The 22,428-nt window shown below is 36.6% G+C and overlaps 1 protein-coding gene across 2 annotated transcripts in view; it reads right to left on the bottom strand.

Moving 5' to 3' along the window:
- Positions 1-7,102: 7,102 nt before the first annotated feature.
- Positions 7,103-22,428, bottom strand: part of RGS12 (regulator of G protein signaling 12) — an 89,768-nt gene continuing 74,442 nt past the window's right edge. Inside the window, exons 16-18 of one of the 2 annotated variants that reach the window (XM_075148636.1) lie at positions 21,768-21,921; positions 18,560-19,177; positions 7,103-7,467 (exon numbers count right to left, since the gene is read on the bottom strand). In XM_075148636.1, coding sequence (XP_075004737.1) covers positions 7,103-7,467; positions 18,560-19,177; positions 21,768-21,921 — 1,137 coding nt within the window. Of the gene's footprint in view, positions 7,468-17,033; positions 19,178-21,767; positions 21,922-22,428 lie in introns of those variants that run through there. The other variant, XM_075148635.1, reaches the window with a different exon arrangement.

Genomic DNA, 22,428 nt, shown 5'->3' with positions numbered 1-22,428 from the left:
TCCCTTTTCCACAAAAGCATAAAACAAACAGGCAAGATGCAATGGGACAACCAGCATTCTCCAGGAGACTGAGGTGGTGTAAGCCTGATGGCACGTGCTTGGCCATCCAGCACCTTCCAACAGGAAGATGAACGTCTGCCTCTTCGTGCCCTCACCCTCTCGCCAGGGAGCGAAGCTGTGGCGTGCGTTGTTCTGGATTGTCTAACACACACATGCACATGTTTTACTCAACGCTCAAATGAGCAAGGACAAGATCAAAGATATGTGCCCACCATCACCGATTATCTCCTGTTTGCAAAAAAAGTTTCAGCTAAGTGCTTTGCATACAGAGGGCTGATCTCAGCCAGGCATTGCTTCATCCTGGCCCTAGTACTGACTGGAAATTTTTAAAGTGTGGAAGAGGTTGAAGTTATGTAGATATTGTTGGTATTTGAGTTCATGTTGTTGGTATACTAGCAAATACAGTTACTGAAAAGGATGCTTGTGCAAGCCTATAAATGAGGGAGAACAGTAATTAAAGGGTAGTTTCCCCTCATCGCATGGTTTCATCTTTCCAGGAAAGACTCAAATCATCAAGACAGACCCCAGCTCTCTCTTGCAGGAATGAGGACAGGCATTAGTTTCATTTTTGTGCCCTGATTTAAGATTATGCTACTCCAAGAGTATAAGCTTTAATAAGATGAACTTCTAGCTGGCCTTTCATTTCTTTATCAGCCTGCTCCGGAATTGAGCCTTGAAGCTGTACAATAACTGAGTTATATGCTATTTTGAGCCTGTGAGCAAATCTTTGCAGGCAGAGAATGCAAACGAGGTGCAGGTTGGTGTGTCCTGGCAAAGCAGACATAAGGTATTTAAGAATACACTTCCCAAACTTGGACTTCAGGGCCTTCTCCAGTGAGGTAGGTGAGTGGTCTTTACAGTACTTGCCCTGAGGCTTGATGCAGGCTATGGGTGCCTGGAAATGCTCTAGTGGCTTTGCAGCTCTGTGTACCTGCAGGGGTGGGATTCAGCATCATCGCTGGAAACTGGTACGAGATTATCACAGGCAGTAATACAGTGTCGCCATGGAAGAGTTACACTTCAGCCCATTCCCATCAGTCATCCTTTTCTACTGTTGGTACTCAAACTTCTTCTGTATGCCCTCTTGCTCTGGCACAGAGTGCTCAAAGAACAAACGAAAAGGATGGTGAATGAGAAGGGAACCGTTTAAGAAGCATCGTGTCACTGATTCAGGTTAGTGTACACAGACACTGAGCCACCGGCCCCCCCCAGGTTGTTCCACTCTTGCTCTCTGGTAGATTCGTGTGTTTTAGCAGTGCCTGCTGCATGGGCAGAACAGTTCCGAAATCGCGGAGCTAAGACAACCCACCAAGACTATGCAGAGGGGAAGCCAGAGGAGGATTACACTGTACCTGGAAAACATTCAGCTACTGCCTTCCCTCAGGTTTGCAATCCCTTTGTGTTGCTAGAATAGAGCAGAAGGAATTAATTAAAGGCTAAAAACCTAACCCACTATTATTAAATTCCAGAGGATGAGCTATTTTTAAGGTATATAAATATTTGGCAGAAATTCTTAACAATCCTCTTTTAAAGGAATTTCTTTATGTAAGCTAGGTTTAAGAAGACATCTTTGCAAAATACAGTAAAATGCAGGCTAGTTTCACGTTGTCTCATACTTCCATTGAAGCTGTGATGTCCAAATGGCAGCAGGTCCCAGAATAACTGAAAAAAACTTTTTCACATCTTTTCCCTACATTGAAATTAGATATCAATGAAATTAGATATCAATGAAACATTACCAGTTCCAGTGGTATAAATTATTTACTTACTACATACACAATTAACATTTTAAATGAGTTTGACACACTTAAGATTCTATAAACATTATTGTGCGGTACAGGATTTCTTAATACTTTGGGGAGATAAGGCATGAGAAATAAATCCAATGTGCGTTTTTATATTAGAAAGTCATTATATAGAAGTTTAAAGACAAAACCACAAATAAAACAAGAATACAAATCAAATTCTGTACAACAACATTTTTAGACTGTACAACAGAATGATCACTTGGGATGAGAAAATATAAACAATTATCCTTCCTTATCTTCCACACAAACAATTCAGAAAACGTGTTGGTTCATGTGTAACATACTGGATTTGCTAACATTTTGAGTAATGCATGCGAGATTTGCAGACACCTGATCATCCAGCACTTCTCAACAGATAAAGGTCTTCAGAAAAAAATCAAAAGCAACCTGGCTAAAAGTGACAGTCGGCCTACAGCAAGGAAATATTTCAGTAAGATCAATGAAAGCTTTTCCAGTGTTTTAATTGGCATTGGATTAGGGTTCACAAATGTCGTTCGGTACCCTACGATACTAAGCCTGGGAAGCTGTTCCAAGAGCACAGGCAGAGAGAAGTACTTGGATGTGCCACTTGTTTTTGCTGCAGGGTAAACACCCACACTCTCCGCAGAGCAACGCTGTTGTCACACGGGTTTGCTACATTCCCACAAAGCTTGGAAATCTGCCTGTTGATGCAGAAAATACGGACGTTTCTAAACCCAACACAATGAGCTGCGGTTGAGGGTTAGGAGGAGCGCCTTGGACCTGCAACGGTTTTGGCTTCTCACACCTCTTGATAAGGACCTGCTGTTGGGCCGTGGCCTTTGTCTAACTGAGCCTTTGGAAACTTTTCAAAATCTTTGAGAAATTAATTGTGAAAAGATGCCTCTGGGTGTTTGCATCACGGACGCAATGGTGCATTACCGCACACTCGCCCGGTCTCCCAGCTACCGAGTAGCGTAGGAGAGACCGTTTGCAATGACAACATTCACTATCGACACTGTGTTGGAGAGGTCTGGGATGAGCAGTAGCACCACTACGGAGAAACAACTACTGGCAAGGATTTCATTTTGTGGCAAAAATCAGGCTACTTCCAAAAAATCAAAATAAGCTCATAAGTCCTGATTATCTCTGCTTCAACGAGATAAGGAGGGTGCCGGCTGAGCCACGTCTTTTAACAGTTTTCTGTTAAGAACAGTAAATTCTAGGATCAGAAGAGGAGGAATAAAACAACACAGGCTATAGCAAACGCAAGAAAACAGACCAAAACTGTTGGCAGAGAAGTAGTGCACGAAGGACCCAGCATCCTTGAAAGACATGAAATAGCCCCCAGAAGACTGTCAGGGGCATGAGAAAGGACGTGGTACAGTCAGGTATTGGCTTCTTCCCACAGAGCAGTAAATCTCTTGCAAAGTCCCTTTGCAAAGCCTGTTTATGTGCCTTCAAAAAACATCGGTTATTTGTCATGCAGTCCCCAAGAGCTAAATTGCACAGTGGTTTATTTTGCATGTGTGTTATATCACAAATTTGTTGACAAGGCACACTGACATAGTAATCCTACGGGGGAAGTCCCTTTGCAAGTTTGCCTATATGTATATTTTTTATTCTTCACAGAAACTTTAAAACAAAAAAAACAACAAAACTGTGGCCGTTGCAGAGCCTATGAGGCTGAAACCACCACCATTTGAAAATCAAATACCATGACAACAAGTGAAATATGAGAGAACTGGTATATTAAATAAGGCTTAGAATGCTGCAGGATTTGCTAAGTGTTGGGGGTTTTTTATATCACTGGTTGTTACAGTTTCAGGTTTGAGTACTGATATAGGTCAGTGGATCTCCCTCTTCCACATAAGAGGATGGGGAGACTAAATTCCCTTTTTATTTATCATCTTGGGATTAAGGACACATAAGAGTAACTCTCTGTACAAGCAGGAACAGGGGAAAACTGGGAAAAGTAAAAGAGAAATAAAGCCACATCAAATCTGATTATCTTTAGGAACTAGCTGGCAAGGTAAAGGATTAATCTATCATGCAGTGCTTCAACTGGGCTGCTTTTTTAATTGCAAGTAGATTTCATTAGTAGTGGAAATCACAGTATAATGAGGCAACTTAAAATCATATTGTAATGTTGAAGTCATGCAGTAATTAAAACTGGACAACATCATTAGTGAAATCTTGGAAAACATCAGCTAGAGACAGGCTGTCCACATTCATTTTTATTAACTCCATGATCCGTGGCAACTGATTCCAGCAGCTTTAGCTTTTATATTTCACCAGATATTGAACAGGAGAGCTAATATTATTAATTATTTCTCAGTCTAAGTAATGAATTTCCATGAGTCCTAGCTAAGAAGTCATTGTTTTAAACAATATGCCAATAACTGGCATAACAGTACAGCACAGGGAGGAACGGTTTTTCCCATGTCCCTTTGTGTATAGGATTTCCAGGCATTGTGCCAAGATTTTTCCCTATGTTAAAGAAAACTCCATTCTTTCACATCCTTCATTTTCCTGCGCACAGCTTGACTCTCCCATGCTGTCAAATCCCCTTTGAATCCTTGATACAATCAAATCCAGTTTGCTGCACTCAGAATTTAAAAACAGTGGGTTTGTTTGCCTTTTTTCTGAGCACAGCAGCTTGCGGAAAGAAAACAGGAGGAGGTGAAGAACCAACTTTTTGATTTGAACCTGGCTTCTACTAGCTTCATCTGACGGTCCCTAATTCTTAGAATCATAGAATCATAGAATCACAGAATCATTGAATCACAGAATCATTAAGGTTGGAAAAGACCTCTAAGATCATCGAGTCCAACCGTCAACCCAACACCACCATGCCCACTAAACCATGTCCCTAAGCGCCTCATCTACACATCTTTTAAATACTTCCAAGGATGGTGACTCTTGTATTAGAAAAGAGTGTGAAGAGTCAATCCCTTTCCATGGCACTCAAGATTTTTCAGACTTTACTATATCTCCCCTCAGCTGTCTCTTTTTCCAGCTGAAGAATTTTGTATTGCTCACTAAAAGCCACTTAAGCGCACTTGCACAATGTAAGATAAGCAACCTTGTTTCATCTAAAATACTGATCTGTATTAGATCTGTAATTATTGTATTTGAATTTCAAGTTTTTACCTGTATGAAGTCAGGATTTGATTTTCCAAAACACTCAAAAAGTGCAAAGCGTATCACAGGTCAAAAAGCCCTCTCTTGAGTTTGACTGGTGTAATGTTGGTTTTGATTAGAACAAAGCTATTAATTTTCCAGAGGATAGGAAAAAAATGTGGCCATTTATCTGTGCAAAGAAATATCCCCTCATGGGCAATTATTAGCAAAATACTACCAAAAAAAAAAAAAGAAACATGGAAAAACCAGTTTAAAAATACATAGATACTTAAATATTTTCACATCATTGGGCTATGACTGTTTTGTTATGTTTTGTCCCACACAGGATATATATAGTACAATACAAAACAACATATGCTATGGATCAGTATAAAAGCTTTCCCCCCCTATCCTCAGCACAGGTATCGTCCGAGTGCTTGCAAAGTCGGACCGCATAGAGCATGCTATGGCTGTATCTCAACAGCGCAGTCCATGCCAGCGTGGTACCCAGCTGCATCGGTTTCCAAGGCTGTTCACTCACTCCTCGTTCTGACCTCAGCTGCTGCCCGCTGTGTTTCCCCAAGGCTCTAGTATCGTTACACCACTATGATTTTAGCGTGATTCTCAAATCGGTTTTAATCTTGAAAGTTTTTTAAAGAACATCTATTTCATAGGCTATACCCTCGTTCAGTCGCACACTGAGTTGAGCCTAATGTTAACAAGGGGTTTCCTCAATATCAAGAGCAAAATCACTTAGCAGGAGAAACAAATTAAAGTATTAAAGCTAATGGGTGCTATGTCCATTTATATCACTGGAGTATTTGATGTATAACTCTTAAGCTTTAGGAATCTTACTTTACTGTTGTAAAATCACAAGTACCTCTTTCTCATCTTATAGATTTGAGTTTAAGAAACTGATGACTGCCTCCAGTATTCTCGGCTATTCCGAAAATTCACGATTCTTGGTGGGCTTTAGGAGCGAAGAAAGAGAACTTAATGAATAATTACTGTAATGCTTTAGACTTACTGCCTGTGTGGATCTGCAGTCTAGGAGCTATGAAACATGACCTTTTAAGTCTCAAAATAATGTCAAAGCAGTGAACCACCAGAAGGTCTCAATACATACACTCAATATTGTCTCACGTTGATGAGCAGAGGTCCAACACTCTCATTTCTTTGTGTACCCTTTCCCTGTCCAGACTCATAACCTCTTCTGAAGAATGGGAAAGAAGGAAAAGGAGCGTGTGGCAAAAGCAACATGTTCAGTAGTCTTAAGTACCTTTTCTTTCTCAAAACTCTGCCCAAGGCTAGAAGATTAACTGAAACTAGAATTAATGACAAGAAGAATGAGGGGCACTTAATCGCTTATTGGAAGAGCAGTAACAAAATCCGCCTTCTCCCAAAGCTAAGAGACCAAGAGCAGTGATGAGTAGGGACCTGGATGACCCTCCCACCACTATGTAATTAGTATATACATTTCTGGTATGGAAACATCACCAGTGTTGGCTACAGGAGCAGCTATTATTCCCAGCACAGGAAATTCACAGCTTTTTTTTTTGCTTCTTACTGCTTGTATAACAACAGTCTTATTGCATATATCCATCCAGGCAATGCATTAGACAAGACTGAATTCCACCTGGACCTCTTCCCAAATGTTATGAGACAGATAGGAAGGTATTAAGAAAATAATCTTAATCTTTTTGTACCAGTAACTGATTTTACTTCGACTTCAAAAGTCTACTGACACACAGGGAATCCTGGAGACCGGGAAAAAACATTAGAAGATTAAAGTGAAATTACCTTAAATGAAAAGTTTGGATAGGGGAATTTAAAGTGAGTTTGTCTTTATTAAAGACAAGAAAGGTAGGGGTGGAAATAATAGTTTTAATTGCACTGTGCAATGGAATCATCCCAGGGAAAATGATACTGAAACGGTAAGAGAACAAAACCACATAGCTCAATACTTTCATTGAAATACTATTTTTTCACTCTACGGGTTCTAACTCATATCAGAAGAGACGGTCTGGCAGGCTCGTTGAAGGCAACGGGTACTGAAAACAACTTATAACTTGCAGAAACATGTCTCTAAGGGATATCTCCATTGCTGCTGATGCCAAGCAAAAATACCAAAACTCTTAATTAAAAACAGAGATTTAAACAAAAGTAGCTTTATACTGATTCTCAGTGCCCTTATTCTTCTCACTCTTGACAGTAATCAGAGATGGAAGGTCTGATGTCCTATAAACTCCAGTCCTCATCCTCCCTTGGCAAGATCTCAGTTCAGAGATGTAACCTTCAAAGCTGAGGTTCCCTTCAGAATCGTCACAGGAGCGTGTCCCAGTGTCTTCCAGTTTGACTCCATCCACATCAATTATCCTGTTTACAGGGAGCTCTGTACTGGGGTTCTCTCTCGCACCAGGAGGACTAAAGCTTCGGCTGGTCTTCGCTTTGTGCGAGGTTTGCTCACAAGAGTTTCCTGAAGTCCCTTGTGAATCTTTTTTCTTTCTGTGGTTTGCACCTAACAGAAGAATTAAAAACAAAAAACACAAAACAGAAGAGTTATGTATCTCCTGGCTTTTAGCAGTTTTCAATATTGCAGCCTCCCCTGAGGTCCTAATGGTAGATAGTCAACTGGGACATTCCTCTGCCCCATACAGGAGACTTAACGTACCAAGTAGGTAACTAAACAGTAGATCTCAAAGAGACATGTAAAATATTAATATGCATCTGTCTTAATTTAGCATTTTTCAGAGTTTTTAAAAAGACCCCATTAAAAATAACTACTTAGTATAAATTTGTACCCCTTTAGAACAAAAACTCCCACACCAGCAAACCCAAAGGTGAAGAAGAAGAATACAGAGCTTCCACTGGGGCAGAACAGGAGATGTTACTTGACTTGAACTGGCCTCCAATACCAGATCCCTGCTGACATATTATTTTTACTTGGCTAGAGATTAATTCTCTAGCAGACTAAGAAAGGATGATTTGAAGTTGCAGTTCACTGTCATGAACTGCAACCAAGCAATTATGGGCCACGGTTTACAGGACAAGAAGAAAAGAAATAACTTAATCTGCTGGAGGGCTTTAAACATTTAAGAAACACCTGAGTTACATGTGATTTTTTTAACCGTGAAGCTTCTTTTTGGTGCAGCGCTTCTAAAATCACAATTTTTAGGGTTCGGGCCTATTCTCTAGCACTACTCATACAAAGTTGTTACTATCCCAAGTTAAGCCTAGATTAAAACCTTGAGCTCCCCAAAAGGTAGTTTTGCGTTAGGCGTGACACTGCAAACTGCTAGGCACTTGTTAAAGCAACTGCAGATAAAGCTGGTTTGCCTGTTTCAACAGGCAACAAGAAGGGAAGGATGAAAAAGGAGCTGATTTCGTTATTTGCACCATGGTTATCAACATGATTTCTGTAGGTGAGGTGCCCCCACCATCATGATATAAAAAGAGGCAAAATTTGCAGGAAAAGGGAACTGCTTTTGTTAGACCAACTGATATCCAAGAAAAAAATAGAAGACCTTTGAAGGCACAAAGTCAGACCTGAGTAAGGGCTTCCATTTCACATTTAATTTCTTTATTCCATGTATATCAGCTGGTCTTTTAAAAGATACCATCTTGTCCAACATCTCTTACCTAAAACCATTTTTAAGCTATTTACCACAGTACACAAGTGTCTGACTAGCACATTTAGTCACACAAATCCCATCAGACTTCTGTTGTTAAATCCCATAGCTGGCTTTGAAATCTTTTATTTGTGTTTGTTTCATAAAGTGATGTGTACAGTGTTTTTTGCAAGAAAAATAAATTTCAATGGATAATCGTCATAATCAAGAAGTTTTTGATATGAAGAAGGGAAAAAATGCAAACAAAAAGACAAGAAAAGCTATTTCATACTGTTTCAATCAAATCACTCCAGGGTCTTCTCAAGGGTTAAAGCTTTCTATTTAATGAAAATAAGTTAAAATTCTAAGTAGTGCAGTATTATTTTAGTGCTTTAGCTACAGTGCAGCCCCACATTAATAATGTGGATATTCCACATCAGTAATGCTTGCTTTTTTTCACATCCAGAGGAATTAGTTCAAACTCCAAACAAATCAGCTAAGCAATAGCAGAGAGAAGGCAGAAAGCTTTCTCAGCCCTGTTAGCCCAGCACGACTCCAGCCTACTAAATTACAGCTAACATTTAATGGGATTACATTACACTTCATGTTTACATCTTCCTACTTCAACCAAACATTGGCTTAATTTTAACTGCTGTTTGCATGGCTGTGGTGTAAAATGCTATTTTTCTATTCTAAAATGTTTATCTTAACATGAATGTACTGAATTGTACTCTTCATCTTTTTAATCTACTATTCTATGCCCTTTAAGGAAGATCTCTGATTCTCCTTTCATGTTGGTTTAAAAGAGATACTAATTTCAAAAAGGCCATACTAACGATAAATTACACCGAATAGTTTGCATTGACAGAGCATGAGTCATCCACTTGTCCTAGTACCGAGAATACGTCCTTCTACTAAAGGTAATGTAACGAAACAACTTTGATGGTGGTGCAAGGTCTCATAGCTCTGTTGACTTGAACTAAGCTGAGACACTTTCCAGAGTCAAAAGATACAGCCTGCATTAACAGGGTACAACAGATGAAAGAGCTGGAAACTCCTGCTGAGGAACGCTATGGAAGGTGTAAGTATTGCTGTATTTATTTGGTTGCTAAGTCTGTCTACAGCTACATATAAGAAATGCCATTAAGTCCTGGAATTATGGTGTCACTGAGGCACCACACGGAGCAACTGGGCTTGCAAGTTGTCTAATAGGAACAAAGCAAAAATAAGGTCAATGTTAGCTCTCGGGCTTCACAAGACATAAACGCATCTGAAGAGGAATAAATCTATACTATGGGCAGTTTTTTTCTATTAATGCCCTTCCCAGGAGCAATCCCTCTGAAGCATCTAATAAATTACTACTAGAGGCAGGACAGTAACAGAGAAGGTTTTATCTAAAATACTGGTTCAAAAGAATATGGAATTACCAAGGTGTGATACTGTGAAGATGATTTCTCTTTTCCTGGCAGGGTAGAAAAGATCTTGGCTCATCTACACCAAACAGGAAGAAGATTTCAAGAGTAGCACTACACTGAAAAAATATTTTAATGTGCTTTTTCTTCTCATTTTTAAACACAAAGCATTTATGAAGCAAGGCTTTTTAGCACGAATAATAGGAGAGATTCCCAAAAACAGTTTGTGTATAAATGTATCCCACAAGTTTTAAATAGACTCCAGATTTGCATGTACTCAGTGGAGCTTTATAATGAAGCTTAAATGATGCCTACGACAGTTCTGCACTGGTCTCCTTCTCATAGTCTCTTTTTGAGTAACAAATACCCGAGCAAACTTAGCTACGCAGGGCACCATCTAAGGTGCAGAGAGCTTTCACAGATAAAATTTCTCCTCACATATTCCTGCACTGCAATGATGAAAACCTCCATGGGTATCGCTGCGGATTGCTTTGCCTTGCATAAAGCATGTCAGGAATGATATTACAATTTCCTGAATCTAATCTGTCAAATGTCCTACCTAACTTCAGAAGGGAAAGGAAGCCAGTGCTTGGAGCAGTAGTTGCACAGATTAATTTCCAAACAGACTGGAATAGCATGATTATGCCTATCGGTAATCTTCGGCTCCCCTGCTAAGCATTCCATGCAGCTCTAAGGGAATTTTCTTCTGCATCTGATCCCATTAATATGTTCCAGCTGGTTTAAAGATGGGATGATGCCTGTTGTCTTCTGTCTTTAAACTGGAGATCTGCTATTTTACAGACTCGCAGCTAAATGACTGCTTAGAAGGATAAGTGTACCGGTCTGCATTTTTCAAAAGGGAAACGATCAGGCAGGGTTTTGGCTGATCTCTGATTTCCTTTAGCAATATTTCTCTTTTTCTGGAATTTTGATTTTGTGTATTATTCTCAAGCTCTTTGTATTTAACATCATGATTATGGAAAAGTGTCGTTACAGAGGAAGACAAAGGGAATTTTTGTTCTTCTGTATAAAATATTCCTCAAGCTCTAAGTAAGATCTAAGCAAGATTCTGGAAGACATTGTCTTCCAAGTAGTTTAGGACCAAGGGAGCATTCGGCCAAATTCCAGGCAAAGACGAGGTTACAAAAAACCTGGAAATTTCGGGAACAGCACTAACTGTCAAAGGTAGATGATAGGATGAAATAACCATAACTCAGTGCAGATGCTTGGGATTTAAAGGTCCACCCACAACATCTTGCAATGATACTATTTCTATACCATAATTATTAGATCCATTTATTTTCAATATGCTAATTTTAGTTACGATTCACTTGTTAAAGCATAATTTAGATCTGATCTGAAATTCAGCACCTTTATTTTTAAGTGATCAATACTCAATATAGTTCCATTCACACCATATTTATCTTCTTTTATAAAAGCAAGTAGACATTTATTAAGTTTCACTATAAGAGATGAACTCTGCATTTGGAAGTCCATACTTAGTGGATTTCATATATGGAATAGAATTTAACATTCTGTCACAATTTTCCCAACACCATTTCCATATAGACAGACACCTCTTCCATGTAGATTCAGTGTTTCACTTAGCATTCTACCTTTGCTAAAATCCTATTGTTCTTGCCAAAACCATTTACCATTTAGATGGCTCTCAGTTCTACTGAAAGATAACAAGAATACTCTGCTGACTTCTATACCATTGATGACAGGCATTCAACTTCTAATGTCAGAGAATATCAGGTATTCAGTTAAGAAGAATGAGCTCCAGTTTAATGATTTTGTGTTGACTTACAGCAGATAAGAATCTATTTGAAGTAACATAACTCTTGTGAAAAGAAATCACCAAAGTTTTCCGGAACAACTCCTGGAATTGGTTATTTACTGGCATATACCACCTCCAAACGCAATGAGTCATTTTCAGTCCCCAAATTCATAGACTGGTGTGTTCTTTAATGCGGGAGATTGGGCAGATACTGTTCTCATCTCTGATTCCATGCAACAACCTGTCCTAAAGTGATAACGTGCTGGCTGAGCGAGCTTTTTTTTACATGAGATTATAAAAAAGGAGCTTTGTGATGGTCACTTCTACAGTGGTGTTCACTTCGAAGTTCTGGAAATTTTTCAGTATGAGTAACACTTTTTCCTTAAGATACATGTAATCTGGCTGTTTCACTCTGGGAAGGACACTTCTCCCTTCCTACCCTAAACTGTTGTGAAATGGTGAAATTTTAGGCTTCCCAGATGTGGATTCTTTTAAGTGGTAGACAAATGACTTCCACACTGGCTGATGTACTGTTAGTACTGTAACCATTTTTTTTTTTTAAGTTTGCAAAGTGATTTATGCTTCCGAAGGGAAAAGGATACTTTACATTTAAGATTTAGAATTCTGCAGGTTAAATTCCCTTCAAAAGTTTCCTTCCTTTTATCTCTTAACTGATACAACACCGAGGAGAAAGAGGATTTAATAAAAGGTTCCTACCTACAGTTTATGCTAAATCTTTTCAAAGGAAATTTGACTTTATACGCTGTATTTCACTTGCATGATGAAACACCAATGGCAGCATATGCTCAGGGCCTTGAAATCTGACTCAGTAACAATGAGGGCATCAAGCTAGGACATGGATTATTCTACAAAGCAGCAATACTCTGTATTATCAGTCTATTTACTTTTGTCCTGGGAATTTCTGGAATACATTTGCAGCATTAAGTTTAGAAACACAGGGCGGATAGAAATTCTTTCATTGCACTCATCTCAAAAGCATTTGCAAGAAGAACAAAGCACAAAACATTATTTGGAAAGACAATTTCTGAGTATTACATAGAAGAGGGAGCTGGTATGACTCCTACTGCTCACCAGGGGCACACATAATCAAAAAAGGAAACACTGCAAACTGTGTTTGCTGCGGGCAGTGACCTTTTGTACACATGGCTACAACAGCTGCTGAAGGCAACTGCGCACAACGTCATTTAAAAGCCAGGAACAGTCCGAGAAGAAATAAAATAAGAAATGCTGAAACTTTGATCCAATGTGACATGCATGCCCTCGATAACACTGGCCAATTTGCTTAAACTTTCTGTTTCTCCACCGCAAAAATTGAAATAATTTTTGAACACTTTCCAAGCAATAGGCGTGACAAAACACCTCTGCAACAGTCTAAAAGTATTCAGCCCTCAGTTTGATCTTCCAGCATTTATTGTTAACATTGGGTTTGCTTTTCCGTCAGTAGTCAGTAACAGCAGGTTTAATTATCGCAGAGAGTACTATGTTGGGAAATAGCAGATTGAATTACTTCAATCAGTTTTAATTTAATCTCCCATTCATTATGTTGTTTTTCAATTAAGAAATTCTGAAATGTGGTTTAGCAGGGCTACCAGTTACATTTCAACTAATAATTCAACTAAGTTCATTTGAACGTCCAAATGCAAGTCATGCGTTTGAATAGATCTGGTTTTAGCCTGCGTGCATTTGGTTCAAAGAGCAGTTGTGATTTTTCTAACATTTTACCTAGTCAGTGTTAAAATTATAATTCTCTCTAAAATTCATATCTTGATGTTTGATTGAAATAAGTGCACATTTCAAATAATTATCCCTCAAAGCCTTCCTCGCTTCCCCGTTGTCTACTCTTAACATGCGTCTCCTTCTCCTTTGTTTATTATTGATCTCAGTCCTGTACTACATGTAATTCTCCAATTTAATCATGCTCTGATTAAAAGAGGATTAACAGATTCTGGCCTTAGTATTACTCGATCCCCATGAGTACTTCCTTATATTGATCCAGAATCCAATTATCTTCTATAAAACAACACAGAGCCAGTAAGGATATAATTAACTGCAGGACAACAGCCTTTGTTAGAAATAATGATTTTTACATTTTTTTTTTTTACATCTTTTAGTCATAATCTCTTCCTTTTCTTAAATTTTTTTTCATTTATGCTTTCATTTATATGGCTATCGATTTACATAGGAAACACTGCTGGATTTTCTCTAAAATATGCCACGTGAATTAAGGGATTATGTAAAATATTAATTACATAAAATATTATAGAATTTATTACAAAAATAAAGGTTTACTTTTAAGATATACGCATGATCATTTTTAATCTCCTTAACTATCACAAAGTTTATCGCACTTGGAATTCATTACCCTTATAACTGAAAAGTTTAGTAGCCAAAAAGTGAAAGTCATAGAAATACCACTGATCTTATCTGATCGCTATTCCTTGGTTGCAGCGTACTGCATCCTCTCTGTGAATAATAAAAAAGAGCAGTTGGGAATTTTTTTTTTGTCTTTGGGAACAATAGCCAGCCCCAGGCTCTGAGAATCCACCCTGCATTTTACTTCAGCGTAATTTATCTTTCAAAGCAAAAAAATTTAGCACTGGTATTTAGCACTAACTATCCCATTTCTGAAATAATTCTTTCCAACAAGAAAAGCAGCAAGTTTATTTTGAGGATACCATTGCCCATCTATTTCCGAAACAACGCGGTATCTTCAGAACAAATTAAGTAATTGTTTATACAGTCTAAATTCATCCTTTATCTTCATAGCCTTATTATTCAAGTGTAATTCCAGAGAGTTTACCATGCTTTTATTTTCCTTAGCTGGCTCTCTACCTTAACCAATGACATTATATACCTATCAAAAGGGAGTTTTGAATAAACTCTTTATTCGACTGAATTGCTGGATCCAGTCTATACATCTACTCAAAGAAATACCTTCTTACTTGGTAGGCAATAATTCCATTGACTGTAATTGCAACTTCAATATTTCTCATCCAGAATGCAAAAAAAAAAGGGGGGAGGGAATTTTTTTAATAAGAGAAGGAAGAACAATTTGATGGAATCAAATCTACAGTCTCTGCACCTTCAGTCTGGATTGCTGCAAATTGTCCTAAGGATGAAATAGTACTCCCTGAAGTACCTAGACTATACCATGCAATCTAAAAAAAAAAACAAAACCAAAGAGATTAAATCAGTATTTTAACACTTTCAGAAAATGAATGCATCACTTCAAGCCAATTACACCACACAATAATTAAGTTATTTCTTCCACAGATGGGTACCACCACCATTATATGTAGAGACATGAAGTAAGCGCATTTCAGAATTAGTGTGCAGATTCCTGAAAGCCCTGATTTTTAAAGCGGGAAATTTGCCAGAACTAGCAGGCTTATTCAAAAATAAAGACATTTGCTTCTAGATGAGTAACGCAACTAGAATCAGTAATGATTCTTGTATTGCAAACTGATTTGATATGTACTTCATAGCTAAATATTACTACAGTATAAACACGTTTCACTTATTTAAGAAAGTTAAGATCTGTGTTTGAAAAATTGTTCTCAAAAGCTCTGAGCGATGCAAACCTCATTTTGCTGTTTTCCATTATTCATATTTTGCTTTCTAGATCTTTAAATGAAAAAAACCTCAAGAGTTACCCGTTACAGGGATGGATATCGGCCTGACTTCGCTACATAAGTCTGCAGTTAGAGAATTGTCCCCTGCAGAATGTGAGGGACTACTTCATCCCTCCCCAGCCCTTTTCCCAGCATATATAAACCCAATGCATAAAAGCCCAACGCATAGTGTAAGAATACATGTCATCTGCCTTTATACTAATTTGAAACCAAGATTATAGACCACTTTAAATTATATAGTCATTATTTTTCTTTTTATCCCAACATTTTAGTTCAATAAACCAATCAGAAATGCATTTTCCATTGATAGGAGATTATGAATGAAGAACCATTAAAGCACTTAAAAAAGCAACCATAATTAATGATTTAGTCCTTTGAAGTATCGATTATTGACTGGAGATAGTTTCCAGCAGTCTTTATTATAATTACTGTACGTCATTGAATAGTCTTTCCATGCAAACTCCATGAAATCATGAAAATAGAAAAGTTTTGTTTCAGCCCACTTTTTCCATAAAATCACCGTTGTTTTGTAGAATACAGTTCCCATAAAACAGTAGTGTACTGTGAGAGGAGTGTAGATTAGAGTTAGTGTATGCAATAAGGTTGTAGCCAAAAAAGGTGTGTTATATCTTTCTTTTAGATTTTTGTTATTCCTCAAAAAAACAGTTAAAATCTGGTTTGTCACAAAGCTAAGAGAAACTAAGATTTCAGTTTTCCAAAATTATTTTGTTTGATTACTTGAAGGTCTCTCATAGGTGACTATGACAGAAGAATAAAACAGAATCACCAGTGAAAGTAGAGTAGACCAGTTGGAATGCATGAAAATTAAAATTTGTAAAAAAAAAAAAAAAAAAAATTCAGTATGTAGGATATTAGTTATTTGTTGTGGAAAAGTCTGAGTAATTTTAAAAGGGGAACTGCTACAGTATTTTCAACTGCTTCATTTTCTTTCATGGAGGCCCACAACTAAGTGGGAACACAGTGACTTTTGGAAAAACTACATTTTCAGCTCCCAGAACACAACGAGACCTAGGTAACAGCACCACAAGCTTCCCTGCAGTATTTTTTTTTTTAAATTAGGCTTCACCGTACTGTTATGTAGGGCCCACCTCTAAAAATAAAAAGGGTAGTGCGGTCTCCCAGCACTCATCCAACCCTTCACTTCTTACCCAAGACTACCAAATAAAGAGGTTGTTATATTGGTTACTCCACATCAAATGAACTGAGATCACCAGCGCATTTCTTAAAAACCAGGGAAGAATTGCTTTAGTTTAAAATAAGAAGGAAAGTAATGAATATAAAGTTTAGCCCAAGAACCCAAAGACAGAAGAGACTCTCCTTTCAGGAGTTCCTGTTATGACTCATTTAAAAGAAATCTCCTGTCTTATCTGCTTCCTGGTGCACATGTCAATGCTACGGATTTCACATGTGACCCATCAGCATCTCAAGACAGCATTTGCCCTTATTAACAGATATAACGTTTGTCAACTTTGTCTCATGGTAATTGCTAGTTCATATCTGTTAAACTGTTTGTTATTAGAAGATAATTTCAATCAGAATTCTTAATCCAGGACTGAAAGAACTGTTTTTAAATAATGAAGAAAATCAAAGCTTAAAACCAGTTTGCGTAACTAGGTCTAGAATTTATTACTCCTGAGAGAACAAAGATACAAAATACATGTGAAAACTACACAAAGATTTCTACAAAGTAAAAAGTAGAAAGTGGGAAAAGGGAAAGCTACAGTTCAGTGGTTACACAGAAACGTATGGCATGCATTAAAATATTGTAAATTCATGAAGTTTTTTTTAAGTGCAAATGGTTTTTTTAACAGTTCTCACTGAAAAATATGCAAATTGATACCTATGTTGTACACTTGTCATATTATCAGAAAGACACCAACACAAATCTATGCATAATACACATCAATATGTCTGAAGTACATTTTGTGGTTTTGTTATTCGTAGGCACTGGTTACAAATCTGTTCAATACTCAGTTTCAGAAATTAAGTGGTAGCGCTTATAGAACATTTCTCAAATACTACTAATAAAGGAATTTGTTTTTAAAATACCAAGAGGATGAAATAATTTGCATTGCCATTTCTAAGCATCCAACAACCAAAGAAGTATTTACAAATCATCAACCATACAGATAAAGAACAGTATCAAATACTCTGTGTAAAAAGATAAATAATTAAAATGTATATTCCCACATCACAAAGAAATGTGATCATACAAATTATGGCACCATATGTTTGTGAAACATCAAAAATAAATGTAGCACATAGATACCTCTTCTTATATTTTACATTAAAATGTACAGTACAATGACTGTAAAACGTCAATGTCACAACACCCATTGTCTTCAAACTCTTGTTTCTGGTAATAGCAATTATTATTAGAGTCCATGTTTATAAAGAAATTCCATACTTCGGCCTTGGGCTAATATTGCTCTGTGATATTGCTAGACCATGAAACTTACATCCTAAAAAAAGTTACATATTTTCTTTAAAATTATCTAATAGAAAGAGCTATTTCACATGTGAATATTCTGCGAGAAAGTGTGATAGATGCAATCTATTTCTCTGTGTAGCAAAGTATGGGTTAAAAAAAACTGTAACATTTTTATTTTTAGTCACAAATATCTCATTTATTAGAGAAATATTTTTTAAATTAAGGTTTATCCATTTCAAATCTTAATCATAAACAGTACTGTAATTTTCAACACATAATTAGGGTTCCTGCTAAAGCACTTAAACTTCCAAACCCTAATCATGTATCTCATTATGGCAAATGGATCAGAAAATCTGGAACGCAACAGTGTTATGCAGCTCAAAATGCTGATATCCTGTTTTGTACTCCTAGGGTAAAGAATGAGATAATTATAGCATATGGATGTATTTTAAAGGTTTGTCTGCATGTGTCCATTTTTGGCCACATGCTAAATCCAAACAAAAGTTCATTGTTAAAGGCAACCAGAAATATTACAGTTAGGACAGACTAAGGCAATGAAATTTTTTTTTTTTTTTTTTTTTTGTAAAAAAATTAAGGTGCAGAGAGAATTTTCTTTCTTGTTTTAATGGGTGCCAAATACTGATTAACAGTGCCAAGGAAAAGTAGTTTTACATGAAAGGAAAGACTATTAAAATCTAGAAATACCTGAATTGGATCTTTGATATCCAGATTTTTCCTGATTACCTGCAAAAGGAGTTGGGGGTGGATAGTTGGCTTCTGTGAGTTTACTGATGTCTGACGGTGGTGTTGGTGGTGGCGGTGGTAGCAAAGTGCTGTTAGGGCTACTAATATCTCCTTCAGCCACAAGAGTCAAGTCTGCCACATTCTCATCATCTACCATCTGTATGCCTTCAGGTTGTAACTCTCTTGACTGCCTTTTCCATATTGTTGCATTGTTTTCCTGTGCATGCGGAATTGGAGACAATGCAGTATTAAAAGGAACACTGAAAGTCTTCTGACTGTGGAGTGCTGTCAAAGCAGATTTATGTTTATTTTCTGAATAACCCATTTTCTTAACTGAATTTTCATTAAAGTTTTGTACGGACTCCTGTTTTCCACTTGGTGATGTACATCCATCCTTGCCATCATTTTTTGAAACTCGCTTGTTGAGGCCTTTAGGGCCTGTGGGAGTAGATGAGGATGGTTCTGGTCCAGTGGGCGGTAAACGAAGAAAGTCAGGAAGAATAAGGTCTTCTTTCCTTAGCAGTCCACGTTGGTCATCTGCTCTGTTACTTTGAGCTTTGGATATGAGTTCAAAAAATTCTATTGGGGAAAAACCCAAAATTGACAAGTTTTTGTCAGAAAGTGCAATGTCATTAAAACGTAAATTTTCAGCACATTTATTTTCCATGAAGATCTTCAATTCTTTCAATGCTGCCTTGAAATAAGATCCCATGTTAATTAGGAACTTTTTCAATTGCAGCAATGTTCGCTAGCATCACTATAATTAAGACCATCAGGATTTCTATTGTAAGAGTTTTGCAGTTTAGAACAGCTGCAATTCACTGAGCCTTGAACACATCTTCTATTTTATGCAGTTAATAAATCTGTACACACACACAGGATTTTTAAATTCTTTATACAAAACAAGGCTCTGGTCTTACTGACAATGGGTGCACATTTTTATATTCTGGATGGTTTTTACCCATCTTAACTCCAAAAATAGCCATGCCATTTGAAAGTTCAAAGATTAAAAATGTTGCAAACTTCCTTGTTATATTGAATTTCTCTCAGTTTAATATTTTATCACAGTTTAAATTCAATTCACGGTGTAGTTTTAATCCAGGATGATATCATCACAGGGCATGATCAGATGTTGATTTTAGTAACCCCATTTTACTTTGCACTGCAATGAATCAGCAGCATATAGGTAGTCAATAACCATCAAAGGAGCCATTACTAAAAGCGATGGGGCAACTTTTTTTTTTATAGAGTTTTTAACACAATTAGAAGTGATTTTCTGATCATGTCCTTAATGATGTCCAATGGTTTAATATGTTTCTCTATATAAATAATACTCATAGTAAATCACCACTGTTCTAGAAAGTCTCAAAACTTGGCAACAAGAAACTTATCAATCATAAGCCAAGAATTATAGCACTCCTCAAAAAAGAAACATCACAACAATAAACAAACTCTTTGGTACAAAACATATAAATATAAAAATATGTAACTCTTAATATAGGGTCTCTGCATCCTAATTTTTCAAGAAGAGAGCATTGATGAATTAAAATCAATAGTTTCAACCCAGCTTATAAATACTGTTTGAAGCAAAAGCCATTACAAAATAAAGCACAAAATGTTAGTATCAGTTTTAACTTAGTGTAATATGAAGTAATACACTTGCACTTGTATGATCTTATTCCTAATCCTCTATTCATATTTGGCAGGCTTTGCAATGTATTTGTAAAAACGACTTTTTAACATGCTTTGTCAAATGCCATAAAATCTGAATGTAGCCAAGATGGAAGCTTCAAAATGCTTCTTATTGCCAAAGTTTTGCAAAATGGCAGTATGCATATTAAAACATGCAACATTCTAGTATGTGTCATACAAAAATGTTCCTTTTTGAAATTTCAAACTTCATAGAACAGTTGTTCTTTTTTTTTTTCATTAAAAAACAATCTACAACATTTAGTACGTATTTTCCGAACTTGGACAAATTTCACAAAATTCAAAATAAAATGTGAAAGCCTCGAATTCTGAAGTTTTCAAATTATGTTAATGTTTTACTCAGCCCTAGGAAGAAAAATGAAAATATTAAAATATGGAAAACAAGTTAACAAAATAGTAAGCAACATAAAATAATTTAAAATGCACTAATATTTTGTAATAACACTTACATTAACAAACATCTATTTTGCAATAAAAGTTTTAGTCACAGCATTTTTTTCCATTCCAGCCAGTGGACATTTATTCACAGATGAATATTCATTTGCCATATAACTGTGCATAACCAGATTTTGGATATGCATATTAGGTAACATCAGCAGTAAATTTTGATCTGTGGGTAAAATGTCCTCTGATTTTTTTCTACTTGGGAAAATAGGAAAGAATGTGTAGAGCTGACAAGACAAGTAATTGCTTCAGTTAATGCCTTAGGGCAGAGGGTGGTATGTCAAGATTTCTACTGCTACATTGTTTTTATTCCTCTTTCTCCCATGGACATCTTTCTATAAGAAAGCAAATTCTCTTACGAGTTCTTTTCCAATGATATCACCAAAACTATTAAGACGTAATTGAAGGTAAAAATAGGACTCAGAATATACAAGATTACCAAAATAAATTCTTTGCGTACTTCTACTTCTAACCACCTTTTCAGAGCAGTTACGGAATGTAAACTAAGCTTCTACTCTTGCCCATCACAGCTCCTCCACAGTCATCAGATTGTACTGCCCTGACTGTTATATATAGCATAAAATTTTCAAAAATTCTTACCCAAGTAAATTAGGGTCTACATCATGGTGCAGAATGCCTTTCAGTGAGTTAAATAAGATTCTTATGTAAAGGTGAACAGAAAGGCAAGCTTCTACATGGCTTGCAAAGGGTATCATATGGGATATTCAATTGCAATTGAGTAACTAATTCCTTTTTATTTTACCTGGAATTAGGTAGCTTTCACTTTTGAAAATCCCACTAGGCACCTAAGTCTATCTTTAGGTATTCTTAAAATTTTACCTTCAGCTTCAAAAACTCTACAATTCAAACAAAGTATCAAACAAAAATATAAGGATCATGACTATGATTTTCACAATGCAGTATTAAACACATGGTACTTTCTCCTACACAGATACAAAACTCTCATTTTTCTAAGACTACTTATGTTAATACATAAACTATAAAGTTCACATACCCTCTGCTTCATCCAAATTTATTTTCTGACATTTTTTTTTCCCAATCTTTGCAATAGAGTCTTCTCTCTTTGACAGCCGGACTTCCCTAGCATTTTTTCCATTTTCGCCTTTCATTTTGATAGAATTAGACTTTCCTAGAGTTCTTCCCTCTCCCTGCATTAGAAGGAAAGTTAAGGTACTACTTACATTTAGACTATATCATTGTCTACATAATATGGTCTAAGTGAATAAAAAACTTATTTTGAAAACACATTTCTCTAACATCACCACAACAAATGTTTTAGTTTAATCCTGATTATTGCAGAGAACATGTGCCATAGTATTTCCCAAAAATGTATAAATAAATATAATATTATTTACTCTGAAGAATTCACATTAAAGAAAGGGCCTTTGAATTTCAGAGTAATTCAATCACTTTCAAACATAGATAAGCCAATGACACACGAAACAACAAATACAACACAGTGAATGAGCTATTTGATTCGTCATGAAGACAAAGTTCTCACAAATAAATGCTGTTGACAGTGGAAAAGTATTGGATGGATTATAGCTATACTCAATCTAGTTACATAATTTGGCTGATTCTAACTAATGGATGAATGCAGCTTTTAGTATAGAATTCCAGAAGGAAACAAAAAATTATCTAAGGGACAAAAATCA

This window comes from Calonectris borealis, chromosome 4 (genome assembly GCF_964195595.1).
Source record: "Calonectris borealis chromosome 4, bCalBor7.hap1.2, whole genome shotgun sequence".
Classification (NCBI taxonomy): domain Eukaryota; kingdom Metazoa; phylum Chordata; class Aves; order Procellariiformes; family Procellariidae; genus Calonectris; species Calonectris borealis.
The sequence above is the reverse complement of the archived record's forward strand: the minus strand, read 5'-3'. Positions and strand labels throughout refer to the sequence as shown.